This window comes from Mustelus asterias, chromosome 8 (assembly GCF_964213995.1).
Source record: "Mustelus asterias chromosome 8, sMusAst1.hap1.1, whole genome shotgun sequence".
NCBI lineage: Eukaryota > Metazoa > Chordata > Chondrichthyes > Carcharhiniformes > Triakidae > Mustelus > Mustelus asterias.
The window spans coordinates 108,047,375-108,067,857 of record NC_135808.1 but is presented as its reverse complement, the minus strand read 5'-3'; the positions used below and the strand labels follow the sequence as shown (position 1 = coordinate 108,067,857).

Below are 20,483 nucleotides of genomic sequence, written 5' to 3'. Positions count from 1 at the left end.
GGACTTTCCATCAACTCTTTTTGATGGGCTGGAGGCGGGTTTTTCTTTCCAAATGTTGGATGTCTGAGATCAGGGGCAGAAGTAAAGGTTGAGCTGAAAGAAGAAGAGGAGGGGGGGGGGGTTCTCATTTTTTTTAATTTCGTGGTGCTAAAAAGGACGGTTAAAAGGGAGCGAGAGGGAGAGAGAAAGGGGGAAAAAACTACACGTGGATGTAGAGTCAAGATCCTCAAGGATTTCTGCGCGAAATGTTGGAATGGAAATATCAGGCTTTCGCTCAGCAAGAGACTAGGGATTCTCCAGCTGGTTTTCTTGTCACTTTTGGGGGATTATTACTCTTGTTGCTGTTGAACCGAACGATTTGCGACTGGTTTCCAGCGATATGGCTTCAGTTTCTAACCCTCCCCGGAACGATGGAGCTCTGCCCCCGAGGTACAGTCACCAAAGCCCGGCCGCTTGCTCGGATCTGCTGCGGAGACCCAGCTACTGCCACGCTGCTTTTGCATTGAAACAGATCTCCAAGGTGCAGAACAACAACAACAACAACAAAAAACAAACAAAATCAAGAATCTTCTTACTGTTAACTTTCTCCCTTGCAATAGGAAACATATAATAAACCATTGCAAAAAAATGACACCCAAGAGGTCGGGGCAAGGGCTCCCGCTAAAGTTGTTAAGAGTAATAACCAGCTAGCACCTCCTTTAATTCAGATTAATGTGGGATTTGTGCTCCTGATCTTTCGGAACCGCACGTGTCCCAGTGCGCTTGGATGTTTAAAAGTAACCTTAGGAAAAGTTGTCAATATTTTCAGAAACTGCTTTCTCTCCAGGGGCGGGATAGGTTTATTGCCTGAATATGAGTGAGTATGTGTGTGTCCAGCTAACAGGCAGTGCAGATGTTGGTGAAGACGGTGCCTGGGGTTTATAAGTAGGGTTGTGTTTATTACATGTGTGTGTGTGCAGAGTGAGTGTGTGTACGTGTGAGAAAGTGTATACAGGTGTGCCTGTGTGTGTGTGTGTGTGTGTGAGCGCCTCCAGCTTGTGAATTTCCCAGTGTGTAATTGACCTGGACATTGCGATGTTGCGGGTTCTGTTTTTTTGAACTTATCTGGCAGTGTGATCGGTGAACTTGAGGAAACCTTGGAACGGCGTCAGGATTTTTGATTGACCTAAAATGTTACTCGGGGAAATGGATAACAATCTGTGGTGGGATGAGGGCGAGTTTCTTACTAAGGAGAGGGGGGGGGGGGAGAGAATAAAGGGGGAGCAGTGGGAAGAAAAGGGAAAAGGCGGAATGCAGAGAAGCTTGACAGACAATTCTGAAGAGAGAGAGAGACACGGCTCTAGCCAATGAGCATCTGATAAGAGTTGACGGAAGGAGCAGCAAGAAGATGTGACAAAAGAGGAAGCCTGAGGAAAGTCCTGGGGTAGAAGGCAGAATGGCAATAGAGATGAAAAGGATTGAAGGACAGAAGCGAGTGAGGGGCGAATGGCGGGGTGGTGGGGGCGGGGAGAAGGCAAACAAAAAACATTAACTAAAAGTCACAATAAAGAGTCGGAAATAACAAGTAGCAAGTCAAAATGAATCATGAGCAAATAGCGACTAAAACTTGCGAGGGTGTGAGAGAGGAAAATAAAGAAAGGCACGTCAAGGAATGACGGGGGGAATGAACGAGAACCCATGGAATAAGGAAATGGGAGAATCGATGGGATATGGTAAATGGAATGTGAGGGGAAGCATTGGAGGAGAATGAAACTCAGACAAGGGAGAGGACAGCAGAATGAAATAATCAATTAGAAAAGGAAGAAATGAAGAATGTAAGATAGGTGTGAATTGTGTTGAAATGAGTTATGTTTCTCTCCAGTGTCTACTTTGTAAGTGCCACTGACATTTATATCTTCTTTCTCTCAACGTTGTTTTCCTCCAGTATTTCCTCACCAGATTTACCATATCTCCAGTTGCTATTTTAACCTGCTTGCCCTTTTCCACATTTATCTCTTATCTTTCCTAATATTTTCTTTCCTGCTTTTTGCCTTTTTCTGTTTGCTCTTTTTTTTGTTCAGTCATTTGACACTTTACTCCCAATAACTTTGCCATTCCTCCTCTCACTTTCTATGTATCCGACTGTCCTTTCCATTGCTCTATTTCAAAATCTCTATTCCTTTTTGATGTGGAGATGCCAGCGTTGGACTGGGGTGAGCGCAGTAAGAAGTCTTACAACACCAGGTTAAAGTCTAACAGGTTTGTTTGGTAGCACGAGCTTTCGGAGCATCACTCCTTCATCAGGTGAGTCACCTGATGAAGGCGCAGCGCTCCGAAAGCTCATGCTACCAAATAAACGTGTTGGACGTTAACCTGGTGTTGTGAGACTTCTTACTGTGTCTATTCCTTTTTGTATTTGTGCTCTCATTATCTTCTCTTTCCCCTCTTTCTGTCACTCTCCTTGCTTTCCACTTACAAATTCCTCCTCTCTCTTTTCCCCTTTCCACCCTTTATCCTGTCTTTCATCTCCTGTCTCATTTGCCCTCACGTTTCCTAAGCTAATGTTACTTTTTCTCTTCCTTCACTTCATCTCCTCATCATAATTGTTCCCTTCCCCCTCTTTTCTCCCTTTCCCTCTCCCATTCTTCGCTTTTTGTTTTCCTCTCTCTGTATTCATCTCAGCTCCTTTTTAACACCTATCCCCAGTCCTTCCCCTTCCAATGTCTCCACATCCTTTGCCCTTCACTCACTGCCTGCAGCCCCTCGAACCTGCTGCTTTCCCTCTCTGCTTCCTTTCTTTCCTCTTTCCTTCACCACAGTGAACACCCCCACCTCCCCACCCCACCCCTTCCATGATCTGACACTGCTCTTGCCTTTTTTTCCTAGGGGAAGGCAGAGGGAAAGCGAGCTCCACTATGGCTGCGTGCCCAATTCCAGGCCCTGCTGTTCAGGTTGGGCTGCAGCATCCAGCGGCACTGTGGCAAGTTCCTCTTCATTGGGCTTTTGGTTTTTGGAGCTTTTGCTGTTGGCCTGAGGGTTGCCAGCATTGAGACCGACATTGAACAGCTTTGGGTGGAAGGTAAGGCAATGTTTTAATACTGGCAAACAAATTGTGAAAAAGAAACAGATAGCAGTGCAGATAGGCTCACAGCATTCAAACATTGGGAAATGAAACCCTGAGCAAGTGAAACAGGCTGACTCCAGCCAGTCCTTACTTTCACAATTAAGACCCTAAGACATAGGAGCAGAATTAGGCCACTCGGCCCATCGAGTCTGCTCCGGCATTCAATCATGGCTGATATTTTTCTCATCCCCATTCTGCCTTTTCTGTAAACAATTTTATCATGTCTCACCTCTTTTATTCAGATGCATCTAAATTTAACAGCATTTGCTTTGTGTTTTATCATGCATACATTATTTTTATTTGCAGCATTCCTTCATTTCCCTCCAGCACTCTATACATTTTCCTCTAGCCTCCTGATTCTCCCATTTTGCTTTTGCCTCCTCTTTTTGATTCATCTTCTAATTGAACGCCTTGCGGTGACTGGTTGCAATGTGTGGGTTGCCCCATCTAATCATCCCCCGGGAAGATGTCGGCAGCTCATTTCACACTATAAATCATAGAATCCCTACAGGGCAGAAGGAGGACATTCAGCCCATCGAGTCTGCACTGACCACATCCTTTGAGATACTTTGCCCAGCTTCACCCATCCCAATCCTAGTGTCAATCTCAGTCACATAAAAATGGATGTTTTCAAAATCAGCAACATCACCAACACACATTCAGACTGGTTCTCAGTTTTACGGTTGATATTGCTATGGTTAACTGTAATCTTTGTTTGTGGATGTAGTTCATTGATTATTTATTGGAAGGCAAGTAGTACTTCAGGTTTTTGCATTATGCTGGTTGAATTAAAACAATGCTTTACGTATCTTGGTTTGAAGTATTGATGCGGAGAACCAGCAAAGTTTCCAGGCAAACTGATTTTAATGTTTTCCACTGAGAAACAGAGGATTCCTGATATCTTTGCTACGTTGGTGAATTGACATGTCATTCACTCAGTTTACTCTTCACATTTAAACAGCACTATGTCTGGGCTGTGAACTTGTCCGGGATTTATTCATGTTAAAAGAACCCGAGGGAAAGAAGGGAGTAAATGAGAGATTATCTAAAAATCTGTAAGAATGTAAATGTGCAAAGGCCCATAAAATGCCTTTTAACTGGTTTGCTACTAAAGGTTCCATCTGTTGTCACTCCCACCGTTATTCCAGGTTGTGGGAGTACTCCAGATGGTGTCCTTGTTGCAGCTGTGCAAGGAGTTGAACAAGTGACATCAATATGGTAGGGAATGGTTAACAACTAATCAGAAATATAGAAACTTTTCTCTTTTACTTTCAATATTTTTCTTCCCTGGTCTCACTGGGAAGAAATAGGCATTTTTCACCAGTTACATGACACTTACATAATCAGTGACTGCATCTCTTCCAACTCTGTTTCTGTCAATCTTGTATCAATGCAGACATTAAACTTATCTTCAACCCTTAAGCAAAATTTTACTACTCCGGCAAAGTAATTCTTGTTGAAGGGACATTCTTTTCTGGTACATTGTGTTGCTGCGCGGGGTTTGACAGATCAGTGAACAAGAAGATAGTGTAACAAACCATGCAATCCTAATGATAATGCATTGTACATCACACCTGGGGTTACTAATTTATTGTTGGTAATCTTAGTTTTAAATAGCCAACCTCTGAAAAGATGTCTACCACATGGTGTGGCATTTTAGTTTTCAAGGCAGTTTACTGAGTCTAAAAATTGCTAGTTTTGGAATAATTGTATCTTGATTCTGCAGGTAGTTAACATTTAACTCTGAGATTTTATCATTTATTTCTCTCTGGAACCTAGAAAAGTGATTTTCATCAAGTTTCAGAAGCTTGAGTTTTTTTTCAGAAAGAGGATTTTAGGCATTCTAAAGACAATACATTTTTATTAGTTCATTCCATTCTTAAAATTAAAAATTGCACTTTTTAACTCAATAATTTTGGGGGGAAATTGGATACAGAAATACAATTTCACTCCTCAAAGGGTTAAATCTGCTTTGAAACAGCCATGTTCATCTTGTGTAGCATTAAGCTTCCAAACTTCATTTACAATAACATAGTCATCTACTGGTAGAAATGTAGCATAGCGTTAGACAGCAGTAGTGAGTGGTTTATTGCAGACTCCGCTTGCTGCCGTTTCAAGTTGTAAAATGCATCTAATTTGTCTAGTTTTTTTAACTGTGAAGCTACTTGTGTGTCCCCCTTTCTGTCTCTTTAACTCCCTTTTCTATTTTTCCGGTCTCTCCCACACTGTGCTGTTTTTATTTTAACATTTGTATGCTAATTGCTACCTTTGACTGAGTTTTTTTCTCTCTCTCCAGGACTTTCTCCCTTCCCTTCCTGTGTGCCGTGCTTCCTGATACTCCCCCACCTCCCTCTCTTTTTTCAGACAGTTCAGGGCCATGTGTTCAATTCAGTTTTCACACTCCGACCCCTTCTAAAACCCTTGCTTTCGATTCCCCCAGCGAAAAAAAACTTCTGCTGTTTTGCTCCCAGGAGCAGATGTGTGGTGTGTGAAATTTACGCCATTTTGAGCTATTGACCCTGCATAGAGTTGTGTATGTATGTATGTGTGTGCGTGTATGTGTATGTGTGTGGTCCCAAACTATTCTTGGACTTCATTCAACAATAGAGGGAACCTCTCTTACGAAACCTGAATGCCATTAAAGTTTACCCACCTGTTTGCACACAAGGTTTTCACAGCAGTTGGAAAAAGAAAAAAGAGGAGACTGATGCCTCTCCTAATTCTTTCATCTAGGATTTTTTTTAAAGTTTTTTTTCTAGAAACAACACCACAGGGAAGAGCAGCTGTTCTCACTTTTATGTTCTGAAGCACTGCATCTTTTTTTTCCGTTTAATGGGCTGCATTTGCAAGAACTGCACAAATCTACAGTAAATTTGGGTTAACCCTTTCAGGAACATGGTAGATTTTTTTTCAAAAAATGGTTTTTACTTCGACGATTCTGCAGTGAAAATAACTTTTTTTTTGCTTTTTCTGTTTGCTGTTGCTTCAATGACGTGTAGAAGAAATACAATAGAAAACGTGATTATTAGCTTACAACAAATTAAACAATTTGGACTTTTCTTTCTTGATATCAGTGAATTGGAATTTTAAACTTAATAAAATTCAATCCAACCTCCTCAAGGAGGTATTTAATAAAATTTTAAATTCTGATTCCCTCTTCAATTGAGATTTATGTATCTGTTTATGGTGATTTGCGACAAATAGCTTTTTGGTTTTAAAAAAATATTTGGTAGTTGAAAAAATACCGCCTAGAAATTACAGCTGGCAAGGTCAGTGGATGATTTTTAATATGCGTATCTCCCATTCCTCTGCCTTCCATTTTACCAAAGGTGCAATCAATAACTTGCATTAATGATGCACCAACATAAATGGTTAAAATAGCAGTCAGAGGAATGTCACACAGAACTGTTAAGCATTGTCTGTTAGTGGCAACATTCCTTAGTCTGCTTGTATGTCAACATCTAACCCTCCTTTACTGACTCAAATCGACATGGGTCATGCCAATATTACCAGGGAACCAAATTTTTATTTACTTTTTATTATTGAACTTGTTATTTTTTATTTTTTAAATGTCTGTTCCATGTCAGTGAGCTTTTATGAAATAGGTTTGATGAATCCTGTGGCTTCATCGCCCCCTTCACCCACCCACCCACCCACATTTCCTCAGTGACTCATTCACCTTTGAGTGTCTTGAGTAAACAATATCAATTCCAGAGGGTAACTTTTTAAATATTTCAAATTGGATTAAAGGCTTACGGTTACAAAAAGATTGATAACTTATTACTTTGATATAGAACAAAGAAAATTACAGCACAGGAACAGGCCCTTCGGCCCTCCAAGCCCACACCGACCATGCTGCCCAACTGAACTAAGACCCCCTACCCTTCCGGGAGACCCTCCATTCCCATCCTATTCATGTGTTTGTCAAGACGCCCCTTAAAAGTCACTATTGTATCTGCTTCCACTACCTCCCCCAGCAGCGAGTTCCAGGCACCCACCACCCTCTGTGTAAAAAAACTTGCCTCGTACATCTCCTTTAAACCTTGCCCCTCGCACCTTAAACCTATGCCTCCAGTATCTTTTATACTCTTTCAAATTTCTGCAGAAAATATAAATGGCTTTGCAGTGACTTACAATATTTTGCTGCTTGTGAGTTATTTTGGATGATTATTTGGAAGCAATATACTTGTAATGAGAATTATTTGTATTCAGATGACATCATATAGAAAATAGATGGGTGTAAAAAGGGTGCATTTCTATTAGAAGTGAGCAGATGATCTATATAGAAAATAAGGAATCATGATTGCAATGTCGTAATCCATGTTATCAACATGGAGAACAGTGAACCACTTCCAAAGGTTAGAGTGTCATTTATTTCCCAAATTGTGTTATATATGCTGTCAATGAAGGAGGACATTAATCAGATTGATTGCATAATTATTGTCATTTTGTTTGCTCAGTATGTACTATTTCATGTATTCTAAACTCGAATTGGCATTTTATCTCATATTCCACCTTTGACCTTGTGTAAATTTTCCAGGACTTTTCCCTCAATACTTCTCTCTACATTGTGTCCTCTTACACTTCTGACTGCTTCACGTCATCCTCTGCACGTGTCTCACCATGTAGTCACTTTGTAGTGCATACCACGAGAAGCTGAGAATGACTCTAGAAAGTGGGTCAAACATCTTGGGAAGAGTTTACACACAATGCCAAAGATTGAAGTGAATTGTAATGTCAATTTACGCATGACTTTGAGTAATCTGGTAACTTTAAAAAAAAACATATATCTATGTAAATAGTTTCATTTTAGCTGTAAAACGACACAAGTAAAGACTTTGACGGGTTGATAGTTTGCATTTAAGGAACAGAGGCTTGTTTTGGTGAAGCTGGTTGCCCTTGCAATCCCCCATGGCTTGTTCAAAGGGTTGCTATCTGAATCAGGTTTAAGTGGTTCACCAGCCAGTTTCTCACAAATACTGCACTTTTCTGTTAAGCAGTGTTGAAAGGACTCTGGGCAAATCTTTGAGTTGATTACAATCTGTCTGGAAAGTAACCCGTAGTTTTTGTTGAATACGTGCCCAGGAGACCTCAGTGCATTGTGTATTCCCTTGCAGCAGTCACACTGCTGCACAAAGTAAGATTTTTTTTAATTTGAGGGCAAACATATTAAGAGAATGTTAAGGAAATCTCTTGTCCCTTTTGATTCCACGGAGTTTAGTTTTCAATTCTGTTAAAAAAAAATTTTAATGTGTGGGAACAATTTTTTTTGTGAAGACAAAGCTCTATTTTGATCTTAATTCAGGTTTTATTTTTAGCCATTAGTAATGCCAGAATGATGCTATAATGAATTGTCCAGTGTGTTCTATGGTAGAATAGAGGACAAAACATGAAGGGTGGAACCAGGCAAAGAGTCCAACACTGATATTACTCAATCATTCATTTTACAGTGGGAACGATAAGTTACATTTTAAAAATAATTCGAGATCAGGTGATATTATAAATTGCCAGAACAGATTTGGAATAAAATTTCTTTTTCTAGATGCTGATTGATCTCTTGTTACTTTCCAACACTTTCTGCTTTTGATTTTAATGCTACTTGCAGTACAATAGTGAAATAAAATCCAACTCCAAAGGTGTGCGGGTTAGGTTGGTTGGCCATGCTAAATTGTCCCGTAATGTCCCGGGGTGCGTAGGTTAGAGGGATTAGCAGGGTAAGTATGTGGGGTGACGCGGATAGGGCCTGGGTGGGATTGTTGTCGGTGCAGACTCGATGGGCTGAATGGCCTCCTTCTGCACTGTAGGGTCTCTATGATTCTATGATTGTTGTAATACAGATCAGATATTACGACAGCTAATCATGGATTTACCATATCATTTACCTGCATAGTGAATCGTGCAATGTGTTTTGACACATTGTAATCCTGCCTATTTTATTAAGTAGAACTGTGAGGAGTTTGCAGAAGCACTTTTAGAAGCATAGAAGAAACATAGAAAAACTACAGCACAAAACAGGCCCTTCGGCCCCACAAGTTGTGCCGAACATATCCCTACCTTTTAGGCCTACCTATAACCCTCCATCCTATTAAGAATAGTATACTATTAAGTATAGTATATTAAGTTTATTACATCTTCACTGACATTTTTCCCTGCTTGAGGGCCTGGGTGGGATTGTGGACAGCAAAAGATTGCAAGTGTTGTAAACTCACGATATTACAACAATGTTGCATTTGGAAGTAGCATAAAATAGCAGAAAGCGCTGGACAAGTAACAAGAGATCCATCAACATCTAGCAAAAGACATGTTACCAGCTTGGACATTGGTTCTTCATAAGCACCCACTCTGACAAGGCAGAAACCAGTCTTTTCTTATATTTTGCAGCATTGTCTGTTTTTTTATTTCAGGTTCCGTGCATTTGATGGTCTTGTTTTTAATTTTAAGCTGCGGCTGTGATGATTGGTTATAATTGGTAGAGGTCCTATCATGTACACATAATCATAAGAAATGAGACTATCCAACAGCTCCAAGAAACTGGCAGAGATGTGTTGCAAATTTGGATGAGTTACATGTCATAATTTAGCATCAATCTTCGTGACATTCCTAATGCCATTTGACAGGTTCTTCCTAATTGGTTTCAACTAAAAGTTCACACACAAGCGCATGAGGCTTTGTGAAAAGAAAGCTCAACAGTTCAGTGTCTTAATTGCTCAACCTAACCCTTTCGTTTCTTTGCTCGGTTCTAGCGAAGCTGTGTTCTATCCTTATTTTAATCTGAATAAATATTTCAAAAGTGTTCAGGTGCTCAATATGTTCTGAAATCCTCACTAGTTCGCCACTTGAACTCTAATAACAGGCCTGTCTTTAGCATCCTTGCTGGGGTTGACCTTTACCTGAAATTTTGTCTTTGAACGAGGGAACCATAAAATCATTGAATCTCCACAGTGCAGAAAGAGGCCATTCGGCCCATCAAGTCTGCACCGACAATAATCCCACCCAGGCCCTATCCCCGTAACCCCACTTATTTACCCTGATAATCTCCCTGACACTAAGAAATAAGGGGCAATTCAGCATGGCCAATCCACCTAACCTGCATATCTTTTTTTAACCTGCAAATAGTTCTCATGTAAATATCTTTCCTTAGCAGAGTGGAGGAAAGCAACAGGAATTGATTGCAATCTGATCGTTTTGTAATCAATTCTATTAAGATAGGCCCTTGAGTTCATTTGATCTCATCCTCAGGGCCTTCTGGGGGTTCCCTAATGTTTGAGATCAGCAAGGAATCCCTGACAGAGATTTCCGTATCACATCTCACAGTAGGTGTTGAAGGAATCATAGAAATCATCATAGAAATCATAGAAACCCTACAATACAGAAAGAGGCCATTCGGCCCATCAAGTCTGCACCGACCACAATCCCACCCAGGCCCTACCCCCATATCCCTATATATTTTACCCACTAATCCCTCTAACCTACACATCTCAGGACACTAAGGGCAATTTTTAGCATGGCCAATCAACCTAACCCACACATCTTTGGACTTGGAAGAGAAAGGTAGGCTGGAATATGGTTCAAATCTAGTCACAAACACGAGAACCTTTGAGCCTGATGATTGTTTTGTCATTCCTGGTACATAGCTTGACATAATAGAACATAGTAGCTCTATCTACCTAATTCTTACAGAACCCAGTGCATTGCAATATTTCTTAAATGAGTCTCATAACCTAGTTTCAAAAACAATCTTTTCAATCCATCCAGCTGTTCATTAACCCCTTCCCCTGCCAGTAGCTTGATGCCTAGGAGATGGAGGTCCACACCATAAAAAATGCTAATAGTTCATTATTACGTTGACAGTGTCACCCAGAATGGTAGTAAAATGGCCAGCATGGTGCTTTTCTATCAAGGCTTGCAGAAGGAACTTAGTGTCAAACCTTTGTTGTAGGTGGGTTGGGAGTGCAATGATGGAAAGAGATCAGAAAGCCACAAAAACAAAGTTCCATCTTGCAGAATGGGGATTATTCCAGCTCATCCAGTGGGATCTTGGGGCCAGATTTTCATGGAGTCTTCTGAAGTTGCGGACCTTTAAAAAAGGCAGGCGGAACCCAGATGTGGAAGTTCTGTGCGCACTTCTGACGCATCCAATTTTTGGCAATTGAGAAAAGGGGATGGGCCTGATTCACACAGACGGGAAACACAAACTTAGCGAACTAAGTGCTGAATTCACACAGACCCCATTCTGGCTGGTCCAAGGGTCGTAACCCACAGTGTGGGGATCACTAATTGATGGAATAGATGCATGCACTCTCAAAGGGTGGATAAGGTCAGTTTAACTGTCATGATCTGAAGTTTCTATTAAATGCCCTGCTCCTTAGCTTTAAAAAAAGCACAGGCTTAAGCTGTCAGCGAGAATTTTTAAACAGCGATGCTGGACTGCTTTGATTGACAGACATAGGTGAGGAAAAAAAAGTAACATCTGGGGTCATACAGTTTCAATAGTGCTCTTTGTTGTGATTTACCTGAGGGCTAGCATTATATCATTATGAATGATTGGTTGTGTTTCAAAAATAACAGTTATCTCAGCAGGGGGCTCTGAGGCCATAGTTTAATTGGCAACTTAACAACGCTATTAAAGGATTAGCTGTATTTGTTGTGACTACTGAATTGAAGCTTCTTTTTTTTATAAGAGATAACCACATGATGAGATTTGAAAGCTTTGAGTGGATTTCAGTATAAATGGGAGTTTTTCATTGTCCGTTGTGTAGGTGTGAGAGCGTTATTAGATTGTTAGACGTCTATTTCTCATCTCCACATGGCTCTTGAGGTCCTCCCATGGTGCATACAGGGTGAGTGGCTATAGAAGTGTCAGGGAGGATGTGAGGGATCATGGGAGGGTGGGTGGGGAACATGAGTTGGCATGGTGGGTATGAGGGGCTATGGGAATTAGTGGCAGGGTGAGGGTTGCATGAGGATTAGAGGGCTTAACAACTTCTAAAACAACTGGGATGAAGACCCAGAAAACTTGGGGTGAACCACCTAACCACCCTTGACCACCAAATCCTGGTGTGGTACGTGAAGCCAAAGCTTCTGGCTTAGAGGCAGAAGCATCCACTGGGACATATGACCCTCTCTATTTTAAGCATATAAAAATAGAATAAAATCTATTACTGATGCAATGTAAGGAATTGTCTTCATATTCAACAACAAATATAGATATATTTCTTTATAAAGCTACTTAAAGATAATAAACCATCTCATGGTGCTTCACCGGAAGCATTAGAAAATACAATATGACACAGAGCCACATAAGGAGACACTAAATGATCGAACGCTTGGTCAATGAAGTAAGTTTTAAAGAGCATCTTAAAGGAGGGAAGGGATGTGGAGCAATTTATGGAGGGAATTCAAGGCATTAGGGCCAAGCAGCTGAAGACACAGCCAGCACATTCATTGGGATCACAGGTGACAGAATATTGAGCAATAAATAACATTTGATTCCATGCACTTCCTTTGAGCTCAGCTTTCCTCTTGGAAGTGCAGGATCTCAGTAGAGAAAGCGAGGCTGGAGAAGTTGGGATTGTGCTCCTCACAGCAGGACCGGTTATAAAGGGAGACTTAATCGAGGTGTTCAAAGTGATGAGAGAATTTGATAGAGTAATTAATGAGAAACTGCTTCCACTGGCATTTGTTCGGTAACCAGAGATACCTGGAACAAGGTCCAGAGGGAAGCGGAGGAGAGATATTTTTGCACAGCTAGTTGCTATGATCTGAATGCACTGCCTGAAAGGATGGTGGAAGCTGGATTCAATAGTAACTTTTGAAAGGTAATTGGATATATACTGTATCAGAAAAGAAAATATTTGCAAACCTTTGGGGAAAAAGCAGGGGAGTGGGACTAATTGAATTTTTCGTACAAAAAGCGGGCACAATATGCGGATTATCCCCGTTTTTTGCTGTATGATATATGTAGAAATCAGACCCATTTTGGGTCCAGACTGGATGCTGCTGAGGCATCATGCGCCAAAACCAAGAGGTCCGAGGATCTCTTAATTAATATCTTGTAGTATCACCACGATTTGCTAAATATAACAAAACTATATTAACTATGAATTACACATGTCTGTGTGTCTATGTAATTATTTCAGTGTAATACAAAGGATGCATCTAATGTGCATGGACGTCACACTCCACACGTCACTGTTTTAATCTTGCATTCTTCTGAATTACAGCTTCAAAATGACAACCACCTGCCAAGCTTCAACATTCCTTAACTAAACAATTATACGCTGACTGACCTCAGCCTGTGTTTGTTTAAGAATTACACTTTTTGCCCTTAAAGAGACACAGTGTCACCTTAGCACTGTAATACATTGTACGTTACACAGCAAAGCACCCCTTTTCTATGTGAAATGCTTCATGTCAAAGAGACTCGGACAGCACCCCACACGTGTGTGTGTATTGACTTCACATGTCCGGTTTTCTCTCCTTCCCTTGCTTCCTATTTTTGCCTGCTTTTCTATTTGTCTCTCTGTCCTCTTTTTGCATTTCTCCCACTTTTTGTCTTCTTATCTGGATCTTTCTTTGTCCTCCTGGCTTTTGTTCCTTTTGCTTTCTGTCCCTTTTCTTTTGCCTGTTCTTCCTTTTCTTCTCATTGCCCAAAGGAGCAAGCTTGTGACGTGGGGAGACTCAACAGCCCAAAGGTATGGGGGGAAGCAGCAACTAATACCTTAGGAAGCAACCTTGACGCAGGACGGTTCTACGGCAGTGAAACGTTATCTTAATGTATATTTTCCTTCCCTGACCAGTGCCAATGGCACGATTCCTTCTTATGCTTGAAACTTTCTGTGAAAGGATTCCTTGATCATTGGAATGGAACTACCAACAAAGAGTGCTTCATATAAACCTAACTCTAGATTATGACTGTCCAAACCATATAGACTGAACCAAAGTCACTTAAAAGGTCAAAAGTTAAAGTGTGTACCTCAACTCCCAACCCATTAAAGTTTCAAGTAATGTGGCTACCTAGTGCACAGCCATATTTTAAATTTTCTTCATCATTTTGGTGAATTATTTGTGTATATCAAGGTGAGGGTTGCTAGTGCTGAGAAACTGAACAGAAGGTGTTTATCTTTTGCCAGTAATGGCAGCATCAGGTGGTGAGGGCATTTGTAGTATGGATTAGATGGAGGGATGTGACTCCAACAATCACTTTAACCCCAACCTCAGAGGGGATCTAGAACGGCGTCTCACACTCGGCATCCCTTTGTGAGTGTGATTCAGTGATGATTACTGCTCAGTTTGGCTGTAATTCATATTCCAGTTACACATGCTCATATCAGGTGTACCACATGATTACGATATAGGGGCCAATTCAACCATGGTGGACTTGCATTTCAGAAGTACATCTCACTGTAATGGGCAAGTAGGTCCCAATGTCATCTTCAAGGAGCATCAGTGATGGCTAGCTGCACATTTAGCAATTCTTTAGAGGTATTGCAGAGAGCATGTAAACGTCTCTGTGATGACTTCAAGCCAGGCTAATAAGGTTGGCTTGCTCGAGTATGAACTTCCTGATGAGTCTTAATTGATGGTTAAATCAGGAAGCCTCATGCTCCCTATTTAAAGCAGGTGTGTCAAACTCCCAGCCTGCATTCAGCAGGGAGCAACTGGACATCTTACCGTGTACAGATGTATGGTGTAAATAAAGTAACTTGGTGACGGGACTTTTGCCCCTGTGGAGCTATTACAGTCTCATTAATTGCCTCATAATTTGAGCAAGACTGTAAATTAGTCCTATTCCAAAATCACCAAACTCTTCTCAGCCTTATGAAATTGAGATTGCTGGGACTCCCTTCTTTAGTCTTTTGGAGCTTGATTCTAAAGATGTGATTAACAATTAAGCATTGAGTTCAAAGTTCTGTTTTTGTTTGCTTCTCACACCTGGATTATCTTTCATGCGCTAATTGCTGCTTATGTTTGTAGCTGCATTTTGCCACTGAGGACTCCAGTTCCAGATGCTGGGATTAAGTCTGATGGCATCTGATTGCTGCTCAGTGAGGCCTCCTGTTGAGGCTGTGTATCTTCGTGCTGGGTCATCATGGTGTCCTGCCAATTCTACCAGTATCTTGCCTTCTCTTTCCCCAGCCAGTTGTGGCTGGCCCACTACTTGCCAATTGTTCAGTCCTCTGAGGGAACCACTTGGATTGGGAGGACCCGACATCACCCTTTGAGGAAGCCACGTGCATGTTGTCTCCTGTCATGCCCTGGCTGTTGGAGATTCCTTACAGATGACCAGGGATCTGTGTCGAATCAGACATTTGGCCAGCATTTAGGAGTGTAAGCCCGTCATCTGGTTTATCACAGCCAATATTCCATTTCAGCTGAGGAACCAGAGCAATGCCGAGAAAATAGCGAAAAGAAAAGTATGTCACTTTTAAAAATTGTTCTTCGGGCATTTTCGTGTCAGAATCAGAATTTGCATAGCGAGAATTTGGCAGATTCTGAATATCTACTTGCAGCCAACCACTGCAGCCAGAGTCCCATTTTCCAAGCAATGTGTGGGTTGGTGGGAGGCATGATTGCATCACATCTGTTGGTCCAGGGGGAGGGAGCCAGGAATGCAAAGATTGGAAGATCTTTCTTCGACTATTGAAAATATAGCTGGGAATGGCCACGAAGCAGTAATTTCATTGACTCTTAAGTTCTCACCCATGTGTCTGTTACTTTTGTTAACAAAACACACTGCAGCAATGTGTGTGTGTGTGTGTGTGTAAAAACACAGAACAAAGCATATGTATCCTAATTCCATATTAGGGCAAGTTTTTAATATATACACTGCTTTTTTAATAATCACTCAAGAAGAATAAAAAGCAGCTTACAGATGGTCAAATTGACAGCATACTACTGTGGTGTTCTACAGTTTAGATCTACAGAGGGGTTAGGAAGAACGGGGAATGTGCAACTTTAATTTGAATTTGTGGCTTTTTGGCAAAAAAGGAGGAGGATATGTAAATGAGTTGTTGGAAAAACCACTGAGTAAGAAAAGAAAATGCTGGCCATCTGAGCTGAAGCATTGAAAGGTTTGGATGGAGGGAATAATAGAGCCAAGAGACCATTGTTAGAGAGAAGAAAAGGGAAGGCTGGAAGAGGAGATGGCTGCACTGAAGCTCGGTTCGAGGGGGTACTTGTTCAGTGTTAGATTTGCAACTTAAAGGAGCTTAAAAAAAAACAAGATTTCTCGATAGAGACTGAAGGCTGATGGTTGTCCAGTGCCTGAAGTTAGAATTATCTATTCCTGGGGAAGTTCTGAATTAGAAAAAAATTCTCCGGGGTAGGAAAGAATTGAATAAAGTTTGACTTTTTTGATAAGACAATGTGTTATCTACAGGAGATTATTTCATTTAGTTTTTTTTGAACAAAATGAATGTGGAAAATGCTGGCAATGTGTGGCTGTTCAGATCAGCATTTACGAAGAGTTTTTGCAAACATTTTAGCATTCTGTCAACCCTGGCATGGAGGAAACAAAACCAAGCCCGTTTACCTCATGTGAAAGTTGTGTAAACCTATTAAAAATGGCACCAAAGTAGCATAAACAGAACCATGCCTTTTTTGGTATTGGATAGAGAATACTGATATAAGTTGTTGAATAAGTCTCAAATTCATCAAAGATGTTTATTTCTTTTAATCCTAAGGTAAATGAATCCCTTAGCAAGAGCTCCTTCTTCAAAAAAGTTAACCCAAATGATGCCACGGCTCTTTAAACATGCACGGAAATTTGTCAAAGACTGAATGGCCTAAGGAAAGAGCTTTGATCCATCATTGTGTAAATGATACTGCACATTATACATTACACTAAACAATGTGGAATACCATTGAGAATATACAAACCCAGTGGGTGGTTGTCTACTAATAAAATGTAATACTAGTCTTTTGACTCATTCCTCCACAAAGTCCCCTGCAACACGACCAAATATTATCTCGAAATTATTTGCAGCTGGTTACTTGGAGATGCTGAACCTGCTTTCTACGATAATTCGTACAAGTTGGAGAATAGATGGAGATTTATTGACCCAATTTGCCTTTCAATTGATTGCTTAATGCTGCGATATAGGATGCTCAGTACTTAAAGGAAGTGTTTCTGTTTTTGCAAGTGCGACAAAACGTGAATTACTAATTTAAGATTAATATAAATAGTTGAGAGCGGCTTGTGTTCCCCTGAGTACAGAACATCAGGGGTGTCATCTGATTGAGGTGTTTGAAATGTTCATCAGACTTGATAGAGTTGTTGCCGAGAAACTATCTCCTCTGGTGGGGGAATCCAGATGAAGGGATTTAACTTCACATGAGAATGAGGAGATTCAGTAGTGAAATCAAGAAACACTTTTCAAAGGATAGAAGAAATTTGGAATTTGTCCCCTCAAAAAGGGGCTGAGATAATTGGAATTTTTAAGACTGAGGTTGATAGATTTTTGTTTGGTGCGGTGCAGTTATCATAGAATCCCTACAGTTCAGAAGGAGGTCATTTGGCCCATCGAGTCTGCACCGGACTCACTGACTGGGAAGAATTCCTAGGTAGTCACAGGGGGTATTGTGTGTGGAGGCTGGGTGTGCAAAAGGCCCATCTTAATGTTGTAGGACTTTGTTGCAACTATTGAGAAAAACAATAAAATGAAAGCTAGCCTTCCATCCCTCGTCCCTCATATCCTCTTACCATCCACACACTCCCCCTATCCCATTTGTGCCAACCCATGCTACTTAAGGCACCTTGCTGGTCCCTACTACCCTCCATGCCATCTCTACCAACCCCATCAACCATTATAGTCCTTATGCCAACCCATATGTCTCCACCTAACCTTCAGTGCTCTTGATAGTTCCCATGCCCCTATCCCCACCCTTTGTTCCTACACTCGCCATGCTAACTTACTCAATATGCACCATAGGCTGACCTCAAATCCCATGCTGAGATGAAATAAAATTAAGTTCTCTGGGAGCGATCTTACTGTTGTACCCTGCTGACCGACGGGCAGAGCGAGCAGTAATATCATCCGAGAGCTGAGAAATCAGGTTCGCACCCGATTTCTTGCCTCTTGCAATCCTACCAGCACTGGACATCTAGTGAGGTCAGCCTTGTGTCCATTTCCGGTGCAAGGCCGAATGAATTATTTAAAACAGAATTTACATGGATTCAATCGGCCCTGGACGGAATCGTCCATGCTCCCTTGCCTGATTGACCTCTCTGGGAGAGGTTTTCTCCTGCAGGAATCACAGCTGGTCCAGCAATGGTGACCAGTTGTGATGACTTTGCTAGTAGAACTGGAGATCATTGAGGCCTCCCCCCGGAGTGCTCAGGGGCAACGCAGGGTGCCCCTTGGGCAGTGTCAGCCTGGCAGTGCCAGCCTGGCACCCTGGCAGTGGCAGCCTAGCACTGCCCGGACACCAGGCAGTGCCAGCGGGGCGGGGCCTTTGGGGAGCTTGTTGGTGGTGGAGCAGGGGGGCACTGTGCACTCTGCAGTTGCGATCGGTATGGGGAGGGATGGGGGTACCCACTGCCGCACTGCAATCGGATCAGTGGGGGAAGGGGATTGATAGGGCTGGCCATAGCTGGAATAGGGGGGCAGTCGGATGGGCAATCAGGTAGGGGTCGGGCAGGCAATTGCGAGGGTGTCAGGCATGCTATCGTGGAGGGGGTTGGGACACTAATGGGAGGTGGGGCCGGAATTAAGAGTCTACTGATGACCATGAAACCATCGATTGTCGGAAAAACCCATCTGGCTCACCAAAGTCTATAATTTCATATTTAGCTTTTTTTAAGTTTATTTATTAGTCACAAGACTTACATTAACACTGCAATGAAGTTACTGTGAAATTCCCCCAGTCGCCGCACTCCAGCACCTGTTCAGGTCAATGAACCTAACCAGCATGTCTTTCAGACTGTGGGAGGAAACCGGGGCACCCGGAGGAAACCCATGCAGACACTGGGAGAATGTGCAAACTCTACACAGACAGTGACCCAAGCTGGGAATCGAACCTGGCTCCCTGGCGCTGTGAGGCAGCAGTGCTAACCACTGTGCCGCCGTGCCGCCTGTTTTATTATCTACAAAGATGCATTTTACTGCATCTGCTATATGTTTGTCCACTCACTCAGCTTGTCTAAGTCACTTTGAAGCCTCCTTGTATCGTCCCCACACTCATAATTCCACCCAGTTTTGTGTCATCGCCATTCTGGAACAAAAGAGAAATACAAAGGCAGAGGGTTTTATTTACCACATGGCAGAAAGTTTTAACTGGCGCATTCATCTGGGCTGTTAAAAATGGCCTAGATTTCATCCTTTGCCCTTAGTTATATTCCTCGCATTGTGCTCACCTCGCATCTCAGAGGGAGGGTAGGACACTGAGCTAGGTGCAGAAAGAACAAACTTGCATTGATATAGCATCTTTCACATCCTCAGAAGTAACAAAGTGCTTCACAGTCAATGCATTGCTTGTGAAGAGCAGTCAGTTGCTATTGAGCAATTGTGTCCACCAATTTATGCACAGCATGACTAAGCAAGCATCAGGTAAGGTATATGAGCAGTTAATTTGGTTTGTGGCACTGGTTGAGGGATGATTATTGGCCAAGCCACAAAGAGGATTCCTTGCTTTTGTTCAAGAACCATATAGGATCTCATACCCACCTCGGCAGGTACATAGTGCCACAATATAAATTCTCATCAGAAAGACGGCACCCTCAACTATGCAGTATTTCCTTGGCACTGCACTGAACTGTCACTCTAGATTATGTGCTTAAGCGCTGAACTAGAGTTTGAGACCTAAACCTTCAGCCTCAAATGAAGCAAGCTGACACTAAGAGGAAGGTGTTTGAGAGCAACATGGAGCTAGTTCCAGTGGTGAATTTTAACCTGATTACTTTCTGGGGCGGCACACTGATGTTTGTGTTGTGATATCTCTTGGCATCTTAAATCAGGACCATAAATTCATGTCCTACCACTCCACACCCTGGGCCCAAAAGTACCTCAGGTGGTGCCAGCATTGTGCCCTCCAACGTTGACCCTTTTGGAGTTTGCAAGGTCAGTGGGCAGGTTACCCCATTCACAAAGTACTGGGGTGAGGAGGAAGAAATAACACTTTGGTGCTTCTTTGACTCCTGCCTATCCCATGCCAGCAGAGATTTGGTTGGCTGTATGCCTTGAGTGGCTGGCTGAGGGAAGGTGCTTTGCTTATCCAGGCACAGGCCAATATCCCTCCCAAACCAAACAGTATTCCCCTTGACCCTCAAGCGAGAGAGCTAATTAGGAATTGTTTTTTTATGTCTCCCTCTTTATGGTTCCTGGGGTGCTTGCCAGGCCTGTGGGGCCCCTGTGTAAAACTGAAGCAGTTCACCTTCCGC

At 42.0% G+C, this 20,483-nt stretch overlaps 1 protein-coding gene across 1 annotated transcript in view; it reads left to right on the top strand.

Annotated features, from left to right (window-relative positions):
- Positions 1 to 379: 379 nt before the first annotated feature.
- Positions 380 to 20,483, top strand: part of ptch2 (patched 2) — a 119,091-nt gene continuing 98,987 nt past the window's right edge. Inside the window, exons 1-2 of the mRNA XM_078219415.1 lie at positions 380 to 520; positions 2,866 to 3,058. Coding sequence (XP_078075541.1) covers positions 380 to 520; positions 2,866 to 3,058 — 334 coding nt within the window. The remainder of the gene's footprint in view (positions 521 to 2,865; positions 3,059 to 20,483) is intronic.